This window comes from Catharus ustulatus, chromosome 24 (assembly GCF_009819885.2).
Source record: "Catharus ustulatus isolate bCatUst1 chromosome 24, bCatUst1.pri.v2, whole genome shotgun sequence".
NCBI lineage: Eukaryota > Metazoa > Chordata > Aves > Passeriformes > Turdidae > Catharus > Catharus ustulatus.
Window position 1 is genome coordinate 7,237,654 of NC_046244.1, and position 22,637 is coordinate 7,260,290.

Consider the following 22,637-nt stretch of genomic DNA (forward strand, 5'->3'; position numbering starts at 1 on the left):
CCTGGACATTTCAACTGAACCTGGACACTTCAACTCAGCCTGGAATTCTGAACCTGGACCTCTCAACCCAACCTGGACCTTTCAACCCAACCTGGACACTTCAACTCAGCCTGGACTTCTCAATTCAACCTGGAATTCTGAACCTGAATTTCTTAACTCAACCTGGACATTTTAACTGAACCTGGACACTTCAACTCTTCAACCTGGACACTTCAACTCAACCTGGACTTCTCAGTTCAACCTGGACTTCTCAATTTAACCTGGAATTCTGAACCTGAATTTCTTAACTCAACCTGGACCTTTCAACTTGGACTTCTCAATTCAACCTGGACTTCTCAATTCAACCTGGACATTTTAACTGAACCTGGACTTCTCAATTCAACCTGGAATTCTGAACTTGGACATTTCAACTCAACCTGGACCTTTCAACTGAACCTAGATTTTCCAACTCAACCTGGACTTCTCAATTCAACCTGGAATTCTGAACCTGAACCCCTCAACCAAACCTGGACCTTTCAACCTGGACTTCTCAACCTGGATTTTCCACCTTTTTCTACCAGTTCTGGTTTTGGTACCAATAAAACCGTGGCCAAGTCAAGGCCAGTAAAAACTGCTCCCAGAGGGGATAAAAACCCCTCATTCAAATCAGGATTCACTTCAGCTCCTGCAAGGGAGGAGGTTTTTGTCCAAGGTTCCTCCTCAGATTTAGCTCTGGGGCTCTCACCAACCCTCCCTGGTGCCCAAAAAGCCTCCAGGGCTGCACAGACTCTTGCAGAGCTTTGATCAGTTCAAAGTGCTGAGAGTGCTGCAGAAGGAAACTTTAAATTCAGATTTCTTGGGTTGGGGATGATGTGTGAGGATGGATGAATAAAGAAAAGCAAAATGATCCTGCCCAGGTGAGAACTGCACCACCTTGGCTGTAAATAAAAGATTCTCATTTGGTAAATGATTTTAACTTACCTGTTCTTGCCAAGGAGGAAGAATTCCCTTTTTCTCCTGGCTCTGGCTTTGAGTTCCAGGCAGGAATTGGCAGCTCTGCTGCACCAGGAAAGGAAGGACAGAACTCCTCGGGAAAAGCCCAGTTACCATTTGTAAATTAAGTGTTTTTCTTTTTTATTTAAACTGATTGCTGGAAAGCATTTTTATCGTGATGTGATGGATAATGGTGTTTTTTTTTTCTCCTTTTTTTTACAATATAAAGAAGCTAAAGTACCACCAAAGCTATTCTGTAAGAAAAAACGGCAGCACGTGCAACGTTTAAACAAAAAAACAAACCCCAAAAAAAAACGGGGATTGGGGAGGGGGGGAGAGAGAGAGACAGAGAGAGAGAAAAGTACCACATGTGATTGTTGTTCACAACTGTACAGCTCACAGGAGCTCACCCCGGGAGTTCCCAGCTCATTCACAGTAGTAAAAACTCAATTTTTTTTTTGCCCATTGTGTGCCCAGGATGTGCAATAATGCAAGAATGCATCCACAGTAATGCAAGAATGCATCCACAATAATGCAAGGATGCATCCACCTCTGGAACAAGGCTTGGAAAGAACCCCCAGGGCAGGGCAGGGCTGGGTTGGCAGGGCTGGGAGTGCCCTGTGCCCTGTGCCAGCCCAGGGCTCGGTACCATCTGCACCAGTAAACACGAACGGCAGCTCCAGCCTGCGTTTCCTTGCTTTGCTGTCTTTTTTTTTTTTTTTTTTTTTGTCTTTTTATCCTTTTTTGGCTGTCTTTGGTATTGTTTTCAAAGTTGCTAGAGATGCATAGAACACCTGAATGAGGAGCTGAGGCCGGTTTGCAGGGAGGAGGAGAGCTCTGGAGGCGCCTGGAGGAGTTTTTTGGGTTTTTTCGGAGTTCCAAAGGCCAAGAGCAGCCTGTCCGTGGTTCCTGTCCGTGATTCCTGCCCCTGATTCCCGGCAGGAACCTCCAGCTCCACTGGGGAGTGTGCAAGGATCAGGAATTCTTCCTCCATCCTCCAGCATCCTCTTCACTCAGCATCGTCCCACGCCAACATCTTTGGATAAATTTCCTTCCTTCCCTTTACACTTTGACAGTTCAGAAATCTTCTCCGTGGTTCTTTTTATTATTTTCCCCAAACGACCAAAAAAAAAAATTTAAAAAAAAAAAGCAAAATGCATCCAAAAAAAAAAAAATAAAAAAACCTAGAAGCTCCCTTCCTGCAGTGTTAGGAGGGGGCTTTGGGGGTGTCGCTGAGCAGGGGGGTCCCGTTCTCCTGTTTGGGGGAGCCCCTGGTGGTGGGGAGGGGTCCGAAGGGAGAGGCCACGCTGCCGGTGGAGGGAGGGCGCGGCTCCCCCGGGGCCACCTCGCGCTCCTGGGGCCGCAGCGGCAGCGCCAGAGGGAAGCCGGCCATGCACAGCACCCGGCCCAGGCGCTTGGCCACCTGTGGGAGAGGGGAAAAAACATCAGAGAGGGGGGAAAACGTCAGAGAGGGGAAGGGGAGAGGCTGGAGCATCCCCCAGCACCGGGGAGAGTCAGTGCAGAGCACCCAGAGCTGCTGGAAGAAGTTTGGAGCTCCCTGGGATGCAGAACTCCAAGAGCTGCTGGCAGAGGGGGTTTTCTGTACAAATCCTACAAATCCCATCCCTGGGTGTGTTCAGAGCCATCCCTGGACACAGCTTGGGGCTCCCCTGGCATGGAGAACCCCAAGAACTGATTGCAGAAGGGGTTTTCTGTAATAAATCCCATCCCTGGACACAGCTTGGAGCTCCCTGGGATGCAGAATCCCAAAAGTTGCTGGCAGAAGGAGTTTTCTGTACAAATCACTTCCCTGGGTGTGTTTAGAACCTGCCTGGACACAGTTTGGGGCTCCCTGGGATGCAGAACCCCAAGAATTGCTGGCAGGAGGAGTTTTCTGTACAAATCCCATCCCTGGACACAGCCTGGGCCTCCCTGGGATGCAGAGCCCCTAGAATTGCTGGTAGAAGGAGTTCTGTACAAATCCCATCCCTGGGTGGGTTCAGAGCCAGCTTGGCATGTCCAGCTTGGGGCTCCCTGTGATGCAGAGCCCCAAAAATTGCTGGCAGAAGAAGTTTTCTGTACAAATCCCATCCCTGGGTGTGTTTAGAACCAGCCTGGACACAGCTTGGAGCTCCCTGGGATGCAGAGCCCCAAGAGCTGCTGGCAGAAGGGTTTTTCTGTACAAATCCCACCCTGGACACAGTTTGGGACTCCCTGGGATGCAGAACCCCAGGAATTGCTGGTAGAAGGGTTTTTTGTAGAAATCCCATCCCTGGGTGTGTTTAGAACCAGCCTGGACACAGCTTGGGACTCCCTGGGATGCAGAACCCCAAGAGCTGCTGGCAGAAGAAGTTTTCTGTACAAATCCCATTCTGGGTGTGCTTAGAGCCATCCCTGGACACAGCTTGGGACTCCCTGGGATGCAGAACCCCAAAAATTGCTGGCAGAAGGGGTTTTCTGCACAAATCCTACAAATCCCATCCCTGGACAAAGTTTGGGGCTCCCTGGGATGCAGAACCCCAAGAATTGCTGGCAGAAGAAGTTTTCTGTACAAATCCCATCCTGGGTGTGCTCAGAGCCATCCCTGGACACAGTTTGGGGCTCCCCTGGCATGCAGAACCCCAAGAGCTGATAGCAGAAGGGGTTTTCTGTAATAAATCCCATCCCTGGACACAGTTTGGAGCTCCCTGGTATGCAGAACCCCAAGAATTGCTGGCAGAAGGGTTTTTTGTACAAATCCCATCCCTGGGTGTGTTTAGAACCTGCCTGGACACAGCTTGGAGCTCCCTGGGATGCAGAACCCCAAGAATTGCTGGTAGAAGGAGTTCTGTACAAATCACTTCCCTGGATGGGTTCAGAGCCAGCTTGGCATGTCCAGCTTGGAGCACCCTGGCATGCAGAACCCCAAGAACTGATAGCAGAAGGAGTTTTCTGTACAAATCCCATTCTGGGTGTGCTTGAGCCATCCCTGGACACAGCCTGGGGCTCCCTAGGATGCAAAACCCCAAAATTTGCTGGCAGAAGTTTTCTGTACAAATCCCGTCCCTGGACACAGTTTGGGGCTCCCTGGCATGCAGAGCCCCAAGAGCTGCTGGCAGAAGGGGTTTGCTGTACAAATCACTTCCCTGGGTGGGTTCAGAGACAGCTTGTGGCTCCCTGGGATGCAGAACCCCAAAATTTGCTGGCAGAAGTTTTCTGTACAAATCCCATCCCTGGGTGTGTTTAGAACCTGCCTGGACACAGTTTGGGGCTCCCTGGGATGCAGAACCCCAAGAATTGCTGGCAGAAGGGGTTTTATGTACAAATCCCACCCTGGACACAGTTTGGGGCTCCCTGGGACAGTGGCAGTGTCCCTGCCCATGGCAGGGGGTGGCACTGGAGGGGTTTAAGGTCCTTCCCACCCCCCATTCTATGGAATTCTCTGGAATGAAGCACTCCCATTCCCAAAGCACCTAACTCCTGCCCAGGGCAGGTTTCCTTCTCTCATTCCCTCAGGATTGTGTCCTGCAGCCCTGCTCCTGTCTGTGGGCACTGCTGGAGCCCCCAGGTGTGCTGGGACACCCCAGGGGAGGGGGTGGCTCATTCCTGCCCCTTTCACCCATGGACACTGAACAGGGCTTTGCTCTGAGACAGGCCAAGGCAGGGAGGGAAAATAAAAATGCTGGGGGGAGCCTGAATCTCTCCTGAAGCTCTCCTGCCTCCACAGCTGCTTCCCATTTGAGCTTAAACAAAACCTGCTGCAGCCAGACAAGTGGGACTTTATTCAGGGAGCAGCACCAGGGCCCTGCTCCCCCTCCCACAGAGCTTTACCCACCACTGATTAAATTGAAGGAATTTTTCAAGTTCCAGCCCCTACCTCACATCCCCCCCACCCCAGCTCTGAGCTGTGCAGGGCTCTCTTGTTTTTTAAGAGTTTTATTTCCTCCTGAATTGACCCACGGGGAACAATTGCCCACAGCCCCTTTTTATGAGCCCCCTCATAAACAGGGAAAGCAGTAAAGTCTCTCATTGTTCCAGCACCAGCAGGGCTGGGGGTTTGGGGAGCTGGGGCTGTGACAGCCACAGCCCTGCCAGGACCCAGCTCCTGAGGGGACACAGCACAGCTCAGCAGGGATTTTCTGAGCCCTCAGTGGGCAAAGAACCCAGCAGGGTTTGAGGGAAGAGGGATGGGAGCAGCCCCCTTTTCCCTCCCACCCCTCATCCTGCACCATTTATTTCTGCCCCTGGGCACTGAGTTCTGTCAGTGGTTTGTCCCTGAGCCAGCTGTGACAGGTTCCAGGTGGGGATTTCTCCCTGAGCCAGCTGTGACAGGTTCCAGGTGAGCTCTCAAGGACACATCAAGCGTTCTTGAGACAGAATTACCACTGAATTATTGCTTAATAACTGCTATTTGACAAAGCCCTTTCTGGACAGCCCTGGGGACAGCTTTAAATGGTGTCAGGGTTGTGGGGAGGAGATTGTCCTACCTGTGACCTGATCTTCAGGGCAGGCCCCAGCTTGAGCCCCATGTTGTTCAGTAAGTGCTCCTCTGTCAGGAGGGGCAGGGTCTCCCCATCGATGGCCTGCTCTCGGAATACCTGAGGGGAAGAGCCAGGGCAGGCTCAGTGACACCTCTGTGACACACCTGTGACACCTCTGACACCCCTGTGACACACCTGTGACACCCCTGAACCTCACCTGCGACACCCCTGAGCAACCCCTGCTGCCCCAGGAAAAGGTGAACTCCAAAATCCTCAGCCTGGATTTTATCCTGGATATTCCCAGCCCTGGATATTCCCAGCCTGTATCACCCCCCCAGTGGCCACAGGAGGGTTTTTATTGCAGCTCTCTGACCCAGCTCAAGTCACTGCAGCCCCTCCTTCCCCTCCTCTGCAGCCAAAACCCTCCCCAGAGAGCCTGGATTTGGGAAAAGCATCCCCAGGGTGTGCCCCAGCTCTGCTGCAGACACAAAGCTGAGTCCTGGCCAAATTTAGTGGTGCTGAACTTCCCTGGTTTGCCTGAGCCTGGTTCTGGAGCCACAGCATTCCAGGGAATTCTGCAGGGCTTTCCTGGCTCTGCAATCACAGCATTCCAGGGAATTCTGCAGGACTTTTCCTGGCTCTGGAATGCTGTCATTCCAGGGAATTCTGCAGGGCTTTGTTGGTTCTGCAATCACAGCATTCCAGGGAATTCTGCAGGGCTTTCCTGGCTCTGGAGCCACAGCATTCCAGGGAATTCTGCAGGGCTTTCCTGGTTCTGCAATCACAGCATTCCAGGGAATTCTGCAGGGCTTTCCTGGCTCTGCAATCACAGCATTCCAGGGAATTCTGCAGGGCTTTCCTGGCTCTGGAGCCACAGCATTCCAGGGAATTCTGCAGGGCTTTCCTGATTCTGGAATCACAGCATTCCAGGGAATTCTGCAGGCCTTTCCTGGTTCTGCAATCACAGCATTCCAGGGAATTCTGCAGGACTTTCCTGGCTCTGGAATCACAGCATTCCAGGGAATTTTACAGGACTTTCCTGGCTCTGGAATCACAGCATTCCAGGGAATTCTGCAGGGCTTTCCTGGTTCTGCAATCACAGCATTCCAGGGAATTTTACAGGCCTTTCCTGGTTCTGGAATGACAGCATTCCAGAGAATTCTGCAGAGCTTTCCTGGTTCTGGAAGGTGGGAGGGGGTGATGCTCCTGCCAGAGGGTTGTGCTGAAGATTCCTGCACTTTTCCCAAGGTTTTCCAGGTAATTGCAGTGGTCATTCCCCACTGGGAATGGCAGGAGGTGGGATTTTGGGTTTAGAGCCTTTTTCCTGAGCTCTCAGAGCAGCCACCATCCCTCTCCTCCTACCAGACCCCTCTCAGCACAATCAGAACCCAAGCACATCCCAAATCCCTGCCCTTGGAAGGCTCCCTGTGCCCCATCCCCATCAAACATCCCCATCCCTGTCCCTCCCTGTGCCCCATCCCCATCAAACATCCCCATCCCTGTCCCTCCCTGTGCCCCATCCCCATCAAACATCCCCATCCCTGTCCCTCCCTGTGCCCCATCCCCATCCCTGTCCCTCCCTGTGCCCCATCCCCATCACAAACATCCCATCCCTGTCCCTCCCTGTGCCCCATCCCCATCCCTGTCCCTCCCTGTGCCCCATCCCCATCAAACATCCCCATCCCTGTCCCTCCCTGTGCCCCATCCCCATCAAACATCCCCATCCCTGTCCCTCCCTGTGCCCCATCCCCATCAAACATCCCCATCCCTGTCCCTCCCTGTGCCCCATCCCCATCACAAACATCCCCATCCCTGTCCCCCTCTCCTCTTTGCCCCACAGCCAGGCTGCTTTTCCACGTGGTTTTAACAAAGCCTGTCCTACCTAGGCTCAGGCTCAGCCCTAACCCTGCCCCTATCCCCATCCTCACCTGCTGAGCTCCCTCATTTCTCACCCCACACCTTGGCTGGCAATCCATGAGATAAAAATCCACGAGGAAAAGCTCAGAAAGGGACTGGGGCTGCTCCTGCCAGGCCAGCCCAGGGCTGCAGGGATTTACCTGAGTGTACTCAGTGCAGCCAGACAAGCTGGACACGAAGCTGCAGACATCCTCCACTGTCCATTTGCTGATGTCCTCCAGCGCTGGGCTCTCCTCCCCGTCCAGGAACAGACCTCCCATGGTGCCTGGATTGTTTGGAGTCAGGGGGGTGGCGAGGAGAAAGGAACATAAATCATTAAAATCCCACACGGACAACAAGCAGCCTGCAATCTGAATATTTTTCTCCAGCCACACATTCATCTTTAATGACCTGTCAATTAAAGTGCTGGGCAGGGTCAATTCACAGCCCTCTTCCTCCTGGAGGGCCCGGGCTGGGGGAGGGGGAAGGAAAAATCCCAGCTAATGCATTTCATGTGTTTAATGCTCCTCAGCTGCAGGGGAAGCAGCAGAGCCTGCAGGAGTTTGTGCTCACACCCCACCAACTCTGCCCCGTGGGCTCCTCTCCAGCAACGTGCTCAGAATCACAACTGGGACCACTGGGGAGCTCCTGCTGCTTCCAGGGCTCCTTCTCCATCCTGCCCAGCCCCAGATGTGGGGCTGGCTCTGCCCTGGCTGGTGATGGGTGATGCTGTCAGAGCCCAAAATGCACGAGGGGCTGCGGGGACAGCCCTGGGACAGGAGGGGATGGGGCAGAGAAATCCAGCCCTGGAACACGAGGGGATGGGGCAGAGAAATTCAGCCCTGGGACACAAGGGGATGAGGAGATGGGGACAGAGAAATCCAGCTCTGGAACACGAGGGGATGGGGGCAGAAAAATCCAGGCCTGGAACATGGGGGGATGAGGGGATGGGGACAAAAATCCAGCCCTGGAACACGAGGGGATGAGGGGATGGGGCAGAGAAATCCAGCCCTGGCACACGAGGGGATGGGGCAGAGAAATCCAGCCCTGGAACATGGGGAGATGAGGGGACAGGACACAGAAATCCAGCCCTGGAATTTGGGGGGATAAGGGGATGGGGACAGAGAAATCCAGCCCTGGGACATGGAGGGATAAGGGGATGGGCACAGAAATCCATCCCTGGCACAGGAAGGGATGTGGCACAGAAATCCAGCCCTGGAACACAAGGGGATGGGGACAGAAATCCAGCCCTGGGACACGAGGGGATGGGAACAGAAATCCAGCCCTGGGACACAAAAGGTGAGGTGGGGCTGGGGGCAGCAGAGCCTGACAGAATCTCCAAGAAATCCCCAGGTAAGTCAGAGAGGAGCAGGAGAGGCAGGGAATGGAAATGGAGACAGGAATGGAAATGGAGACAGGAATGGAAATGGAGACAGGAACAGCTCAGGTAACTCCCAGCTGCTGAGGGGAAAAGGAGGACACAGAACAAACCAAAAGCTCCTCTCTAGGGTGGGGGAAAGCCAATGTGAGCCCCTGAACTCCCTGCTGTGGGGTGTTTGGACCAGCAGAGCTCAGGGACATTTATAGGGAGGAGAACACTCAGGATTCTCAGCCAGGGGAAGTTTATGAGGGGTTTGAGCTGCTCTGCTCAGGGCGTGCAGAACGGAACTGCCAGGAGAAAAATATTCCTCCCAGGAGCCTGTCAGGACAAAATTATCTGTCCTGGGGGCTTGGGGCTCTTCCCTGGTGGATTTGATGGACATGACCCTTGCTCCAGCCCACAGCAGCTGGGACAGCACTTCCACAGGGAATGGCAAGGGGGAAATGGATAAAACAACACCAGGGTGGAGAGCATGGCTGGGAGCAGCCAATTCCCTGGGGAACAGCCCAGGGCTGAGGGAAAGGGGCAGAGGCACACACAGGGCCACACACACTCCCTGCAAAGCCTCCAGCACACCCAGGCAAGCAGGAAAAGCTCAGGATGTGCTTTTAACAGAAGTCACCGTGCCCAGGAGATGCTTTAAAGCAGCAGGGGCTGCACAGGGAGCAGGCAGAGGCTCTGCAATCATTGCACACATTTCCCTTCCCCTTTTCCTGCTCCCCTCCTGCCCCTGCATCACTCGAATTTGGGCAGGGAACAGCTCTGGCTGCTGTCCCACCCCCAGAGCTCCCTGCACACTCCCAGTGCTCCTGGACAGAGAACACCCAGGGATTTGTGTCAGGCTGGGTTTGTGCCACAGCCACAGCAGGGGCAGCCCCAGAGCTGGGATGTCGTGGCTGGAGCTCTCCAAAATCCAGAGGAGCTCTCAGGAGATGCTGAAGAGGGTCTGGAGCAGGGACAGGGCTGCTCCTCTCTCACCTTTGTCCCTCCCCAGACCTTCCCCAGCTCCATCCTGGCTGCCTTTGGCCAGGGTTGGTGTCCAGGTGCCCCCTGGTCCCTCTGCTCCCACCCCAGCCCTGCCAGCACTCAGCAACAATCCTGGCAAGGATTTCAAGGATTTCTGGAGCTGCTCAGGGTCCCTTTTTCCTGCAGCATCCCCAGCTCTGAGCTCCCTGGAGCTCCTGCCTTTCCCCTGAGCGTGGCTGTGTCCCCTCCCGTGTGTACACCCGGACAATGAGAACAAATGGGACAACGAGAACAAATGGGACAACGAGAACAAATGGGACAATGAGAACAAATGGGACAATGAGAACAAATCGGTGCCAGGCGGCTGCAGGGCCGCACCTCCCATCCCAATATCCCAATAATGACCTGTCAGCCACAAAGGGCAGAGCCATTCCCTGCCAGCCCCGCTCTGTCTGGCCCGTGATAAATGAGGGTCCAGGGGCTGCAAATGGATTAGGGAGCGCTCCAGCAGCTGGGGCCAGCCTGAGAGGAATCCATCGTCCCAGGACAGGTGTCCCCAGCACAGCCCAGCTGGAATTCCCTCCCCACACCCGGCTGCTCCAGGAGGAGAAGGCAGAGGGGCCATGGCGAGCAGAGCTCTGGGCAGGGAGGGCAGGAGGGCTCAGCAGCACGGGCACAGCACCCAGGGACAGCTGGGGACACAGTGCCACCACCCCCTGGCAGCCAGACACCTCTGGGTACAATGGGTTTTGCTCCCAGCCCTTTCACCATCTTCATCTCAGCCCCTTCCTCATCTCAGCCCTTTCCTCATCCTCATCTCAGCCTCATCCCCATCTAAGCCCCATCCTCATCTCAGCCCCTTCCTCATCCTCATCCCAGCCCCTTCCTCATCCTCATTTCAGCCCCTTCCCCATCTCAGCCCCTTCCTCATCTCAGCCCCTTCCTCATTTCAGCTCCTTCCTCATCCTCATCCCAGCCCCTTCCTCATCCTCATTTCAGCTCCTTCCTCATCCTCATCCCAGCCCCTTCCTCATCCTCATTTCAGCTCCTTCCTCATCCTCATCCCAGCTCCTTCCTCATCCTCATCTCAGCCCCATCCCCATCCCATCCCCTTCCCCATCCCATCCCCTTCCCCTTCCCAGCCCCTTCCCCATCCCATCCCTTTCCCCATCCCAGCCCCTTCTCATTCCCATCTCAGCCCCTTCCCCATCTCACCCCGCCGTCCCCCCGCCGAGGGCTGGGTCAGGAGCAGCACAAGGCTGCCGTTAATTGCTCTCCAGACTACAATCAATACAAGGATTTTAGCCTCCTGCACACTCCATCCTTCACCTTTTCCGAAGGACGGGGCTGCGGGAGGGCGGTGGGAGGAGGAGGAGGAGGAGGAGGAGGAGGAGGAGGCTGCTGAAACCTTGAGGAGATGAGGTCATCGAGCCACAGCCCCGAAGGCAGCTCAGGGAATCGACCCGGCCCGGCTGCCTCATCCATAACTCGGGCAGGGACCGAGCAGCTCCAGCCTCAAAGCAGCTCCAGCCCCCAAAGCAGCTCTGATCCCCAAAGCAGCTCCTATCCCAAAACAGCTCCAGCCTCAAAGCAGCTCCAGCCCCCAAAGCAGCTCTGATCCCCAAAACAGCTCCGATCCCAAAACAGCTCCAGCCTCAAAGCAGCTCCAGCTTCAGCCCCAAAGCAGCTCCAGCCCCAGAGCAGCTCCAGCCCCCAAAACAGCTCTTGTCCCCAAAGCAGCTCCAGTCCCCAAAGTAGCTCCTGTCCCCAAAGCAGCTCCAGCCCCTAAAACAGCTCCTGACCCAAAGCAGCTCCAGCCCCAGAGCAGCTCCAGCCCCCAAAGCAGCTCCTGCCCCAAAACAGCTCCAGCCCCCAAAGCAGCTCCTGCCCCCAAAACAGCTCCAGCCCCAGAGCAGCTCCAGCCCCCAAAAGCAGCTCCAGCCCCCAAAGCAGCTCCAGCCCCCAAAGCAGCTCCTGACCCAAAACAGCTCCTATCCCCAAAACAGCTCCTGACCCAAGGCAGCTCCAGCCCCCAAAGCAGCTCCTGTCCCCAAAGCAGCTCCAGCCCCAAAGCAGCTCCAGCCCCAAAAGCAGCTCCTATCCCAAAGCAGCTCCAGCCCCAAAGCAGCTCCTGTCCCCAAAGCAGCTCCTGTCCCCAAAGCAGCTCCAGCTCCTGTCCCCAAAGCAGCTCCAGCTTCTGTCCCCAAAGCAGCTCCTATCCCAAAACAGCTCCTATCCCCAAAGCAGCCCCAGCCCCAAAAGCAGCTCCAGCCCCAAAGCAGCTCCAGCCCCCAAAGCAGCTCCTGACCCAGAGCAGCTCCAGCCCCAGTGCTTTGTGTCCCCCAGAGCCCCAGAAGAGTTTTCACTCCCCCCAGGATGCCTGCAGCCCTTGGATCCATACACCCTCAATATTTCAGCTGCTGAACTCCCACCTCAACCCCTGCTGCTGCATCCCACATCGCTCCTGTCCTCCCAGGCTGACACCCGTCCTCCCAGGCTGACACCCGTCCTCCCAGGCTGACACCCGTCCTCCCCAGAATTCCCAGGTGGGAGATTCGCTCTGGAGCAGCCCAGCAGGGCCCAAAACCCCAGGCAGAGCAGCCCCAGCACTGTGTGAAACCAGCCAGAACCAAAGAGCCCTGAGGAAAAGACCTCCAGCCCTGGCACAGGCTGCTCAAACCAGGAGAGGCGGGCAGGGAAACCCAGCCTGGAGCTGTGCCGGGGCCTGGAGATGTGCTGGTGATATAAATCCAAAGTGATAATAATAAATGGGCTATTACAACGACTCACACACTGCTGGGGAAGGGAGGGAGGGAGGGAGGGGAGCCAGCCCCAGCCCAGGGCTGCCTGCAGAGCCTCTCACAAGCCACGAGCACACGGAGCCAGTCTTTAATGGCCGGGAGGAAAAGGCTCCTGCGAGGGAGCCTGGGCAGCCCAAGGCAGCAGGAATATTTATCATCCTGGCCACCTGCCTGTCACTGAAAAATCGCTTCCTCCTGCCTGCCTGGGAGGCAGCTCTAATGAGGGATGGGCTCACGGCAGCTCCTGGTGTGGGGAGCAGCAGAGCACAGCCCCCCCTTCTCCCTCCTTGTGCCTGCTGCTAATTGCTCTGCCAGGTAATTAGCTGGGCACATCGGGGTTTGGGGTTTGAGGCTCTGTTTGTGCCCTCCCTGCCTGCCTGTCCCACCCAGCCCAGCTCTCCCAGTGCCTGTGACACTGAGAAATGCCCCACAGTGGGGCACAGAGCCCAGCTGAGCCCAGCTGAGCCCAGCTTTTCCAGCCTGGCACTGAGGGATGTGGGAACCAGGCTGGAAAAACCCTCCAAGGCCACCGAGCCCAACCTTTGATCAATGCCCAAATTGTCCCCAAACCCAGAGCACAGAGTGCCACGTCCATCCTTCCTTGGACACCTGCAGGGATGGACACAGAGCAGGGATGGACACACAGAGCAGGGATGGACACACAGCCCTGGAGGGATGGACACAGAGCAGGGATGGACACACAGCCCTGCAGGGATGGACACACAGCCAGGGATGGACACACAGCCCTGCAGGGATGGACACACAACCAGGAATGGAAACACAAACCTGCAGGGATGGACACACAGCCAGGGATGGACACACAGCCCTGCAGGGATGGACACACAGCTGGGATGGACACACAACCATGCAGGGATGGACACACAGCCAGGGATGGACACACAGCCAGGGATGGACACACACCCCTTTAGGGATGGACACACAACCCTTCCCACACCTGACCAGCCTCCCATGAGGAAATCCTTCCTTTTGAAACAAGGAAGAGAAGCTGACAAAGCAACCCAAGCACTGCCAAGCACTCCCTGCTCCCCCACCCCAGTGCCCCCAGCACCCCCAGTGCCCCCAGCCCCTCACCTGCGTGGAAGTAGGGGCTCATGGTGTAGGGGAAGCCGAAGGGCAGCGGCTGTGGCGCGGGCAGGGAGGCTGGGGGCAGGTATTTCCCCTCGGCCTTGCTGCCGCCGGGCCCGAGCAGGTGGCTGGGGGACTCCGCGCTGGAGGAGCTGCAGGCGACGCTGGGGGCCGCGACCACCTCGCTGGGCTCCTTGGCCCCCTCACACGCCTTCCCCGCGCCGTCCTTGCCCTCCTTGAGCTCCGCTCCCGCGCCTCCCTCTCCCTTCAGCCCCTCGGCCTTGTCCTCGGCGTCGCTCTCCGAGTCCTTCATCTCCTCCTCGGCACAGTCCTGGCCGCCGTCCCTGGCGCGCGGCTCGCGGGCCTCTCCCTGCGGCTCCGCTCGAGGCTGCGCGGCCTTGCGGGTTCCTGCGGGCCTGCGGGGCTGCTCCTTGGGCGGCGTGGCGGCCCCGGGCCCGCCGGGGGTCAGCGACAGCAGCGGGGCGTTGTTGTGGCGCAGCACCAGCATGGCGCTGCGGCGGGACAGCTCGTCGCGCAGCGCGTGGCCCTCGGGGACGTCGTGCACGCTGCGCAGCGCGGGGTGGTCGGGGGGCAGCGCGGGGTGAAGGCTCAGGGGGTCCCCGGCCAGCAGCCTCTGCCGGTGGAGGTTCTCCAGCTCCTTCTGGCGGATCAGCTCGGCCGACATCTCCAGCCTGGAGTTGTGGAGAGTTCCGGAATTTTGGTGTGCGGGTGTGGCTGAGATTCCCCCCAAAACCATCTGTCCCTGGCATTACTTAACAGACAAGGCCTCCTAGACACCAAGGCTGAGCTGAATTCCTTAAGAATTTGGTCACTCTCCTTCCACTTTGGAAGATAATTGGCTAGAAATTATTGGTCAGTTCACCTTTAGAACTTTTGACTTAGACTGGATGCTGCCCTTTATGTAACTTTCTATTGGTTGTAATTTCAATCCCCCTTGAACCCATAAATGTCACTGTCTGCCCTTGGTCTCTGGGGATCCTGCTCGACCACCCTTCACATGAAATAAAAATTCTTGTGGAACAGTCGTTTAAGGATCTCTGGTCTGATGTGAGCTGCTGAGAGTTCACTCATTGATATCAGCACTCTCAGGTGCTGGTAAAAGAGCTACCAGAGACAAAATACAGGTCCACACCTGCAGAGCTTTGCCCTAGCCCTCAGACCCTGCTGTGTCCCCTGCTCACCCCCCAGCCCTCAGACCCTGCTGTGTCCCCTGCTCACCCCCCAGACCCCTCACTCAGACCCTGCTGTGTCCCCTGCCCACCCCCCAGACCCCTCACTCAGACCCTGCTGTGTCCCCTGCTCACCCCCAGACCCCTCACTCAGACACTGCTGTGTCCCCTGCCCACCCCCAGACCCCTCACTCAGACCCTGCTGTGTCCCCTGCTCACCCCCCAGACCCCTCACTCAGACCCTGCTGTGTCCCCTGCTCACCCCCCAGCCCCAGCCCCTTTTCACTCTCACCTGGCCAGGTTTTGTTTCCGTAGCATCTCCTGCTGCCGTGCGAACATCTCTGCCTGCGCTGGCTGCAGGAAGCCGTAACCTGGGGCAGGGACAACACCAGGGTCACAACACTGAGGTCAGAGACAACACTGGGGTGACAACACTGGGGTCACTCATCCCAGCACTGCCCTGCCCCAGGGCCAGCTCCCCACAGGGACCCTGAGCCCTCCTGTGTGCTCAGAGCCCCTCTCAGTGCCAGGAGGAGCAGCCAAGGAATCTGCTCCTGTTGCTGCAGAGCCAGGGGAAGCTGGCACAGCTGACACAGAAAATGTGTGTGGGGCTCACTGCCACAGGCTGCACCTCTGCCCTGCCCTGGCTGCCCCACCCGAGCACTCACCTGGTGTCTGGCACAGAGCTGAAGGCACCCCGAGGAAGGGGGGTCTCAAGTGCGGCCCCAGGGCGATGTGGGGAGCGTTCTGGGGCGACAGCAGAGGCGGTGGGTGGGAGATCTCCCTGCAGCAAGCAGAAAATAAAGCCTTGTTGGAAACCTGGAGGCTGGCTCAGGAAGAACATCTTGGCTGCAGATGAGCTGCATCCTGCCCCAGAGGCTGCTGCCTCTCCAGCCTCATGCAGAGCTTCTAAAATGAAGAGAAAAAAACAAAAGCAGCAGGACCAGAAGGGGAAGAAAGCAGCCAGGACTCCCCAGGTCCCAACTTTGTTTCTGTGCCTTTCAGCCCTGCTGTCCAAAGGATTTTCCCTGCCCAGGTTAAAGGGGAGAGCTGAAGATGCTGCATCTGCCCCTCCCTTCTCATATTTGGGTTTCTGCCTCCACTGCCTCACACCTGAGAAGGAATTCAGCGTTTGAGGGGCTGCAGGGTGGGTTTGGGAGGATATGAAGGCATCACCTTGCAAAAACCCTGTCCTGATCTTTAATTCTGGAGAGGAAAGCTGGAAGTGAGGCAGAGGAAAATACAGGAGAGGGGTGAGAGCAGGAAGGGCAATGGGATCAGTGGGAAGGAATCCTGCTGGAGAAGGGTGAGGCCAGGCAGAATGGGCACAGCAGATACCAGGGGCTGGGGAAACTGAGGCAGGACTGGGTGGTGGGAAGGGGCAATGCCTGGAAAAGAGGCAGGGAGCACTTGCAGCAGGAGGGAAGGCAGGAAAAGAAAAAAAAAAAAAAAAGGCAGGAAGGGAATAAGAGCCAAGGTCTCTTCCATTAGTCAAATCTGCCCTGGGAGCCTGCAAGCAAATCTGCTTTCCGGCTGCACGTCCCTTAATTCCTTTTGATGGCCACTTACAACATTATTACCTTCAGCAGGGCATCCAGAGGCACAGCCAAGTGCGGGGCCGTTTATTTTCATTTTACACTATCTCCCTGGAAAAATCTGCTCCAAGAGAGGCTGGAGGGCAAGGGAGAGGGAGGCAGAAGGTGCCTGTGACTTTGCAGCACACACAGCACGTGCAGAGGCACTGCAGAGGGGGGATAGCAACGGGAGCATCCCAGGTATCCATGGGTCTGGAAATGGGATCCATGGAAATGGAAATGGGTCTGATCATGGGCATGGATCAGCTCAAAAAAATGGAAATGGGTCTGATCATGGGCATGGATCAGCTCATGGACAGGGATCAGCTCAAAAAAATGGAAATGGGTGTGATCATGGGCACGGATCAGCTCATGGGTAGGGATCAGCTCATAGAAATGGAAATGGGTCTGATCATGGGCATGGATCAGCTCAAAAAAATGGAAATGGGTCTGATCATGGGCACGGATCAGCTCATGGAAATTATCAGCTCCTGGGCATGAATTAGCTCCTGGGCATGGATCAGCTCATGGAGATGATCAGCTCCTGGGCATGGATCTCTCATGGGCAGGGATCAGCTCATAGAAACAGAAATGGATCTGATCATGGGCACAGATCTGCTCATGGAGATGATCAGCTCACAGAAATGAGCAGCTCATGGGCATGGATCAGCTCCTGGGCACGGATCTGTTCATGGAAATGATCAGCTCATGGGCATGGATCAGCTCCTGGGCACGGATCTGTTCATGGAAATGATCAGCTCCTGGGCATGGATCAGCTCCTGGGCAAGGATCTGTTCATGGATCAGCTCATGGGGATGATCAGCTCCTAGGCACAGATCAGCTCATGGCAATGATCAGCTCATGGGCACAGATCTGCTCATGGAAATGATCAGCTCATGGGCATGGATCAGCTCCTGGACACGGATCTGCTCATGGAAAGCCAGCCGAGAACTCCTGGGCACGAAGTGAACAAGGACAAACCCTCCCAGCCCAGCTTCATCCCCTTCATCCAGCACAACCCCTCCAAACACCAACCCGGCCGCGCTTCCCCTCCCAAATTCCTCCTCCCGCTGCGCGCCCATCCCCACCTCCCCTTCCCCGGCTGCCTCCGCTGCCCGTGGCCGCCTCCCGGCTCTGTTCCCCCCCTTCCCCGGCTCTCCTCTCGGCTAATTGCGGAGCCGGCGGTGTCTGCAGGCGCCGGGGATCGATGGGGGCTCCTGCAATGTTAATGCCGCCGTGCGCCCGCCGCGCTCCGCTGGCAGCTCCAATTAATCTCAGGTAACGCCGCCCGCGACCTTCGGCTCCGAGCCGGGGCAGCAGCCAAGCGCTGCTGATGTAATTACAGCGTCAAGTGTGTAATCACCTGCCCTAATCCCCGAGGCCTCGCAATTAGCCGGGGCCGCGGTCGCCGGGCTGGCAAGTGCTGCTGCCACCCGGGCCGGCCCCGCGGATGAAAAACGCGCAATTAAAGCGGCGTGACGGGGGCTCCGAGGTGTCCGCTCGATGGTAATTAGCTGTAATCACGGCGAGACGAGCCTGGCAGACGTGCTGCTCTCGTTTTATAAGGAGCAATTTAGGGAATCAAGGCGGTGTTAACCGTGGCGTGGCCGGGGAAGGGGGTCCTGGAGGAGAGCCAGGGTGCCCTGGAGAGCTCAGGAACAAAGCAGCTCCTGGAGTGATGCCAGGGTGGGATGGGGATCAGGGCTGGGCGCTGGAAAACGCAAGGTTCTCCCTTCATGGGCAGCCCAGTGCTCGTCCCAGGTTGTTTTTGTGATTTCATGTTGTGCTAAGGGGCACGACTTTGATCCCTGAGGAATTGCCATCTGCTCCAGACTGTGCAGTTCATTCCCTCAGAGCCTGCCTGGGCAATGGGATGCAGCAAAGGGACAAAGCCACCACTCCTGGAGCTGATGCCATGAGCAGCTGGAGGGGAATAGAAGAGGGGCTGGACAGGACACAGCAGTCCCACACCCTCCAACACCCACTGGGGACGAGCCCCAAGGTTTAGGAAACCCAGGGGGACACACTGGCACACGCTGCCACCACCCCTGCCTGGCACAGCAGGACACAGAGCCCTGGGGCTCCCCCAAACACCCCCCAGAGCTGCTGTGGGGCAGGGGAGCAGCCCGAGGTCCCTCAGCTGGGACTGTCACAGCTCTGAGCTCAGAGCAGGGAGCCCCGATGGCCAAAAGAGACAAAAAAAGGCTGGAGATGGCCAAACATGGAATGGTCAGTGCACCTGGGCTGCTCAGCACAGACCTCAGGGATGCTCAGGAGTGGTTGGGCTAGAGGGGATTTTCCTCCCTGCAGGGACCCTGATGCTGCCCAGCCCTGCCCCAGGTCCCACAGACCCTGTGTGCCACCCCACAGAGCCAACACAGAGCCTGCCCTGCCCCCTGGCAGCCCAGCCAGCCCAGCCCTGGCACGGGGAGCTGGCACAGGAGGGAGCAGCAGCGCCAGGCTGTGCCCTGGCACAGGGCTGGGCAGCCCTCCCACACTGCCCAGCCAGCTGGGAAAAGGAACTGAGTTAAAAAAAACTGAGCAAAAACCTCCTGAGAGCTGCACAAAGGCTGCTGTGCTTCCATTCAGGTGTGCACCCAACACTGAGCCCTGCATCCCCTGCCAGGCTCCTGTCAGCCTCCAATCCCCCATTAAATTCCTTCCTCCTCTTCCTCCACAGCTCAGAATTACAGTGCCCTGCTCCGAGGTGAATTTAGCCCCTGGCAATTACATCTGATAAGCCTTGTCCTTACCTTGCAGAGAGCAATTCTGTGCTGCTGCACATTCCTCCCCCTGCCCCCTTTTTCCTCTTCCCCCCCTAAAATGCCAGCTGGAGGCTTGTGAGCAGGGTATTAGGGGATTTGCACTGCACGCTGCTAAATTTGATATGTCCTTTAACAGGAGACAAATGGTTCACAAGGCTTAAAAAGTATCGACTTTTCTTTAACAATAAGCACTAATGGCCTTCAAATAATCAATATTTAAAGTCATTATGGGGTTACACATTATACTGTTAAAACCAAGCCTTTCACTTTAACCCCATCATACCCTCCCAAGGCCGGGGCAGAGCTCCCCCCTGGCTCCAGCCCAGCTCTGGGGGAAGGCTGGGAGCACAGGCTGTGACTGGAGATGGGAGAGGGTCAGGAAATGCAGATTGGAACCGGCAAGGCATGGAAATAAATTTAGAACGGATGGAAGAAGAGGGAAGGGGGGGGGGGGGGGGGGGGGGGGGGGGGGGGAAGGAATGCATGAAAGCTCTGCTTTCTTCTGCTCTGCATTTGATAGGAAGAGACACTTTAAACCCGAGGTAACAGGCAGGAGGCACAGAGCTCCTCGCTGCTCTGCCATCCCCAGACACTGCCAGCAAGGCAGAATAAATAAAATCAAAGGCCTTGCTGCAAATGCTGTGCGGGATTTCCAGGCAGGAAAAGAACATGAGCTGGCACTGCCCTCCCAGGGCAGCGAGGGGCTGCTGTGTGCTGCCCCTCCAAAGCCAAAAACTGCTGTGTGCTGCCCCTCCAGAGCCAAAAACTGCTGTGTGCTGCCCCTCCAGAGCCAAACTGCTGTGTGCTGCCCCTCCAAAGCCAGACTGTGCCCCTCCAAAGCCAAACTGCTGTGTGCTGCCCCTCCAAAGCCAAAAACTGCTGTGTGCTGCCCCTCCAAAGCCAAAAACTGCTGTGTGCTGCCCCTCCAAAGCCAAAAACTGCTGTGTGCTGCCCCTCCAAAGCCAAACTGCTGCTGAAACCAAACTGGGCACAGCAGGGCAGGCTCTCTGCCCTTTGCTCTGCAGAGCAGTCAGACAGATGGCAACCAGGGAGGGCAAAAATCAGAAAATCAGAGAGGAGAGGGGGGCACAGGGCTGGGGTGGGTAAGAGCAGGAGAGAGATGGTGGCCAGGGAGGGTGGGAGATGAGCCCAGGGTGGGCAGGAGGGGTGCCCAGAGCAGGAGATTTGCCCAGGGAGGGCAGGAGGGGTGCCCAAGGAGGGGAAGATGTGTGCCCAGAGCAGGAGATTTGCCCAGAGAGGGAAGGAGATCGAGCCCAAGGAGGGCAGGAGGGGTGCCCTGAGCAGGAGATTTGCCCAGGGAGGGCAGGAGATTTGCCCCAAAGAGGGAAGGAGGTGAGTCCAAGGAGGGCAGGAGATGAGCCCAGGGAGGGCAGGATGTGAGCCCAGAGCAGGAGATTTGCCCAGGGAGGACAGGAGGGGTGCCCAGAGCAGGAGATGAGCCCAGGAAGGGCAGGATTTTTGCCCAGAGCAGCAGATGAGCCCAGGGAGCACAGGATGGGTGCCCAAGGAGGGCAGGAAAAGGAAAACCTCCCCAAACCTCCCCCAAGCAGCAGCAGGGACGAGGCGGTGGAAGAACAACCCGTAGCAGCAGCAGATGGGCAGGAGGGAATCCAAAAACACAGGCTGGGTATTTTGGGCTCAGCTCTGCTCAGAGGAAGCCTCTGGCTGGAGCCTGGTGTCTGTCAGCTCCTGCAGGGGAGGGAGCAGTGGGTGCCCTGGCATGGGGGCGAGCTGGCACCTCAGCCTGGCAGCACCCCGGGCTCCTTGGCTCTCCTGGTGCCTTCCTGGGGTGCTGGGGATGAGCTGTGAGCCACAGCCTGCTCAGCACTGAGCCCTGAGTGCTCCCAGAGCCTGCTCAGAGCCCTGAGTGCTGCCACAGCCTGCTCAGCACTGAGCCCTGAGTGCTCAGCACAGAGCCCTGAGTGCTGCCACAGCCTGCTCAGCACAGAGCCCTGAGTGCTCAACACAGAGCCCTGAGTGCTGCCACAGCCTGCTCAGCACAGAGCCCTGACCACAGCCTGCTCAGCACAGAGCCCTGAGTGCTCCACAGCCTGCTCAGCACAGAGCCCTGAGTGCTACCAGAGCCTGCTCAGAGCCCTGAGTGCTCCCAGAGCCTGCTCAGCACAGAGCCCTGAGTGTTCCCTGCTCAGCACAGAGCCCTGAGTGCTCCCAGAGCCTGCTCAGAGCCCTGAGTGCTCCCAGAGTCTGCTCAGCACAGAGCCCTGACCACAGCCTGCTCAGCACAGAGCCCTGAGTGCTCAACACAGAGCCCTGAGTGCTGCCACAGCCTGCTCAGCACAGAGCCCTGAGTGCCCCCAGAGTCTGCTCAGAGCCCTGAGTGCTCAACACAGAGCCCTGAGAGCTCCACAGCCTGCTCAGAGCCCTGAGTGCTCCCTGCTCAGCACAGAGCCCTGAGTGCTCAACACAGAGCCCTGAGTGCTCCCAGAGCCTGCTCAGAGCCATGAGTGCTCCACAGCCTGTTCAGCACAGAGCCCTGACCACAGCCTGCTCAGCACAGAGCCCTGAGTGCTCAACACAGAGCCCTGAGTGCTGCCACAGCCTGCTCAGCACAGAGCCCTGAGTGCTGCCACCTCACCTGCTCAGCACAGAGCCCTGAGTGCTGCCACCTCACCTGCTCAGAGCCCCGAGTGTTCCACAGCCTGCTCAGCACAGAGCCCTGAGTGCTGCCACAGCCTGCTCAGAGCCCTGAGTGCTGCCACCTCACCTGCCCAGCACAGAGCCCTGAGTGCTCCCAGATCCTGCTCAGAGCCCTGAGTGTTCCCACCTCACCTGCTCAACACAGAGCCCTGAGTGCTCAGCACAGAGCCCTGAGTGCTCCACAGCCTGCTCAGAGCCCTGAGTGCTCCCTGCTCAGCACAGAGCCCTGAGTGCTGCCACAGCCTGCTCAACACAGAGCCCTGAGTGCTCAGCACAGAGCCCTTAGTGCTCCCACCTCACCTGCCCCAGCACCTGCCCTGCCTCTGCTCCTGCAGAGCCCCCAGACCCCACAGCTCACACTGCAGGCACAAAAAACAACCCAGCACACAAGTGATGCATCAAACCCAGGCAGGGAGCTCCACCCCAGAGCCCCTGCCCCAGCTCCTCTCAGCCCCTCCTGGGGGGAAGGTTTTCCTCCAAGGAAATCTTCCTGTGGGGAGGGTTTTCCTCCAAGGAAACCTTCCTGTGGGGAAGGTTTTCCTCCAAGGAAATCTTCCTGTGGGGAGGGTTTTCCTCCAAGGAAATCTTCCTGTGGGGAGGGTTTTCCTCCAAGGAAATCTTTCTGTGGGGAAGGTTTTCCTCAAGGGAAATCTTCCTGTGGGGAAGGTTTTCCTCCAAGGAAATCTTCCCCAGGCTGCACACAGAGAGGAGCAGGGATGAGCAGCTCAGGAGGAACACGCCAGGCTGGAGGAGCCCAGGAGAACCCTGCCAACAAATCCTGGAGGCAGCAGGCAAGGAGCAGATCCAGGCAGCTCTGCAGGATGCAGGCAGCTCTGCAGGGCACAGCCACCTGCCAGGACAGGCAGC

At 57.1% G+C, this 22,637-nt stretch overlaps 1 protein-coding gene across 7 annotated transcripts in view; it reads right to left on the reverse strand.

The window, feature by feature from the left end:
- Positions 1 to 64: 64 nt before the first annotated feature.
- Positions 65 to 22,637, reverse strand: part of SAMD11 (sterile alpha motif domain containing 11) — a 103,796-nt gene continuing 81,223 nt past the window's right edge. For 4 of the 7 annotated variants that reach the window (XM_033079479.2, XM_033079480.2, XM_033079482.1 and 1 more), the window contains exons 9-14: positions 15,421 to 15,536; positions 15,045 to 15,123; positions 13,569 to 14,254; positions 7,490 to 7,614; positions 5,439 to 5,549; positions 65 to 2,395 (exon numbers count right to left, since the gene is read on the reverse strand). In XM_033079479.2, coding sequence (XP_032935370.1) covers positions 2,180 to 2,395; positions 5,439 to 5,549; positions 7,490 to 7,614; positions 13,569 to 14,254; positions 15,045 to 15,123; positions 15,421 to 15,536 — 1,333 coding nt within the window. In that variant the 3' untranslated portion in view covers positions 65 to 2,179. The remainder of the gene's footprint in view (positions 2,396 to 5,438; positions 5,550 to 7,489; positions 7,615 to 13,568; positions 14,255 to 15,044; positions 15,124 to 15,420; positions 15,537 to 22,637) is intronic. The other 3 variants (XR_004420031.2, XR_006163107.1, XR_006163106.1) reach the window with 3 other exon arrangements.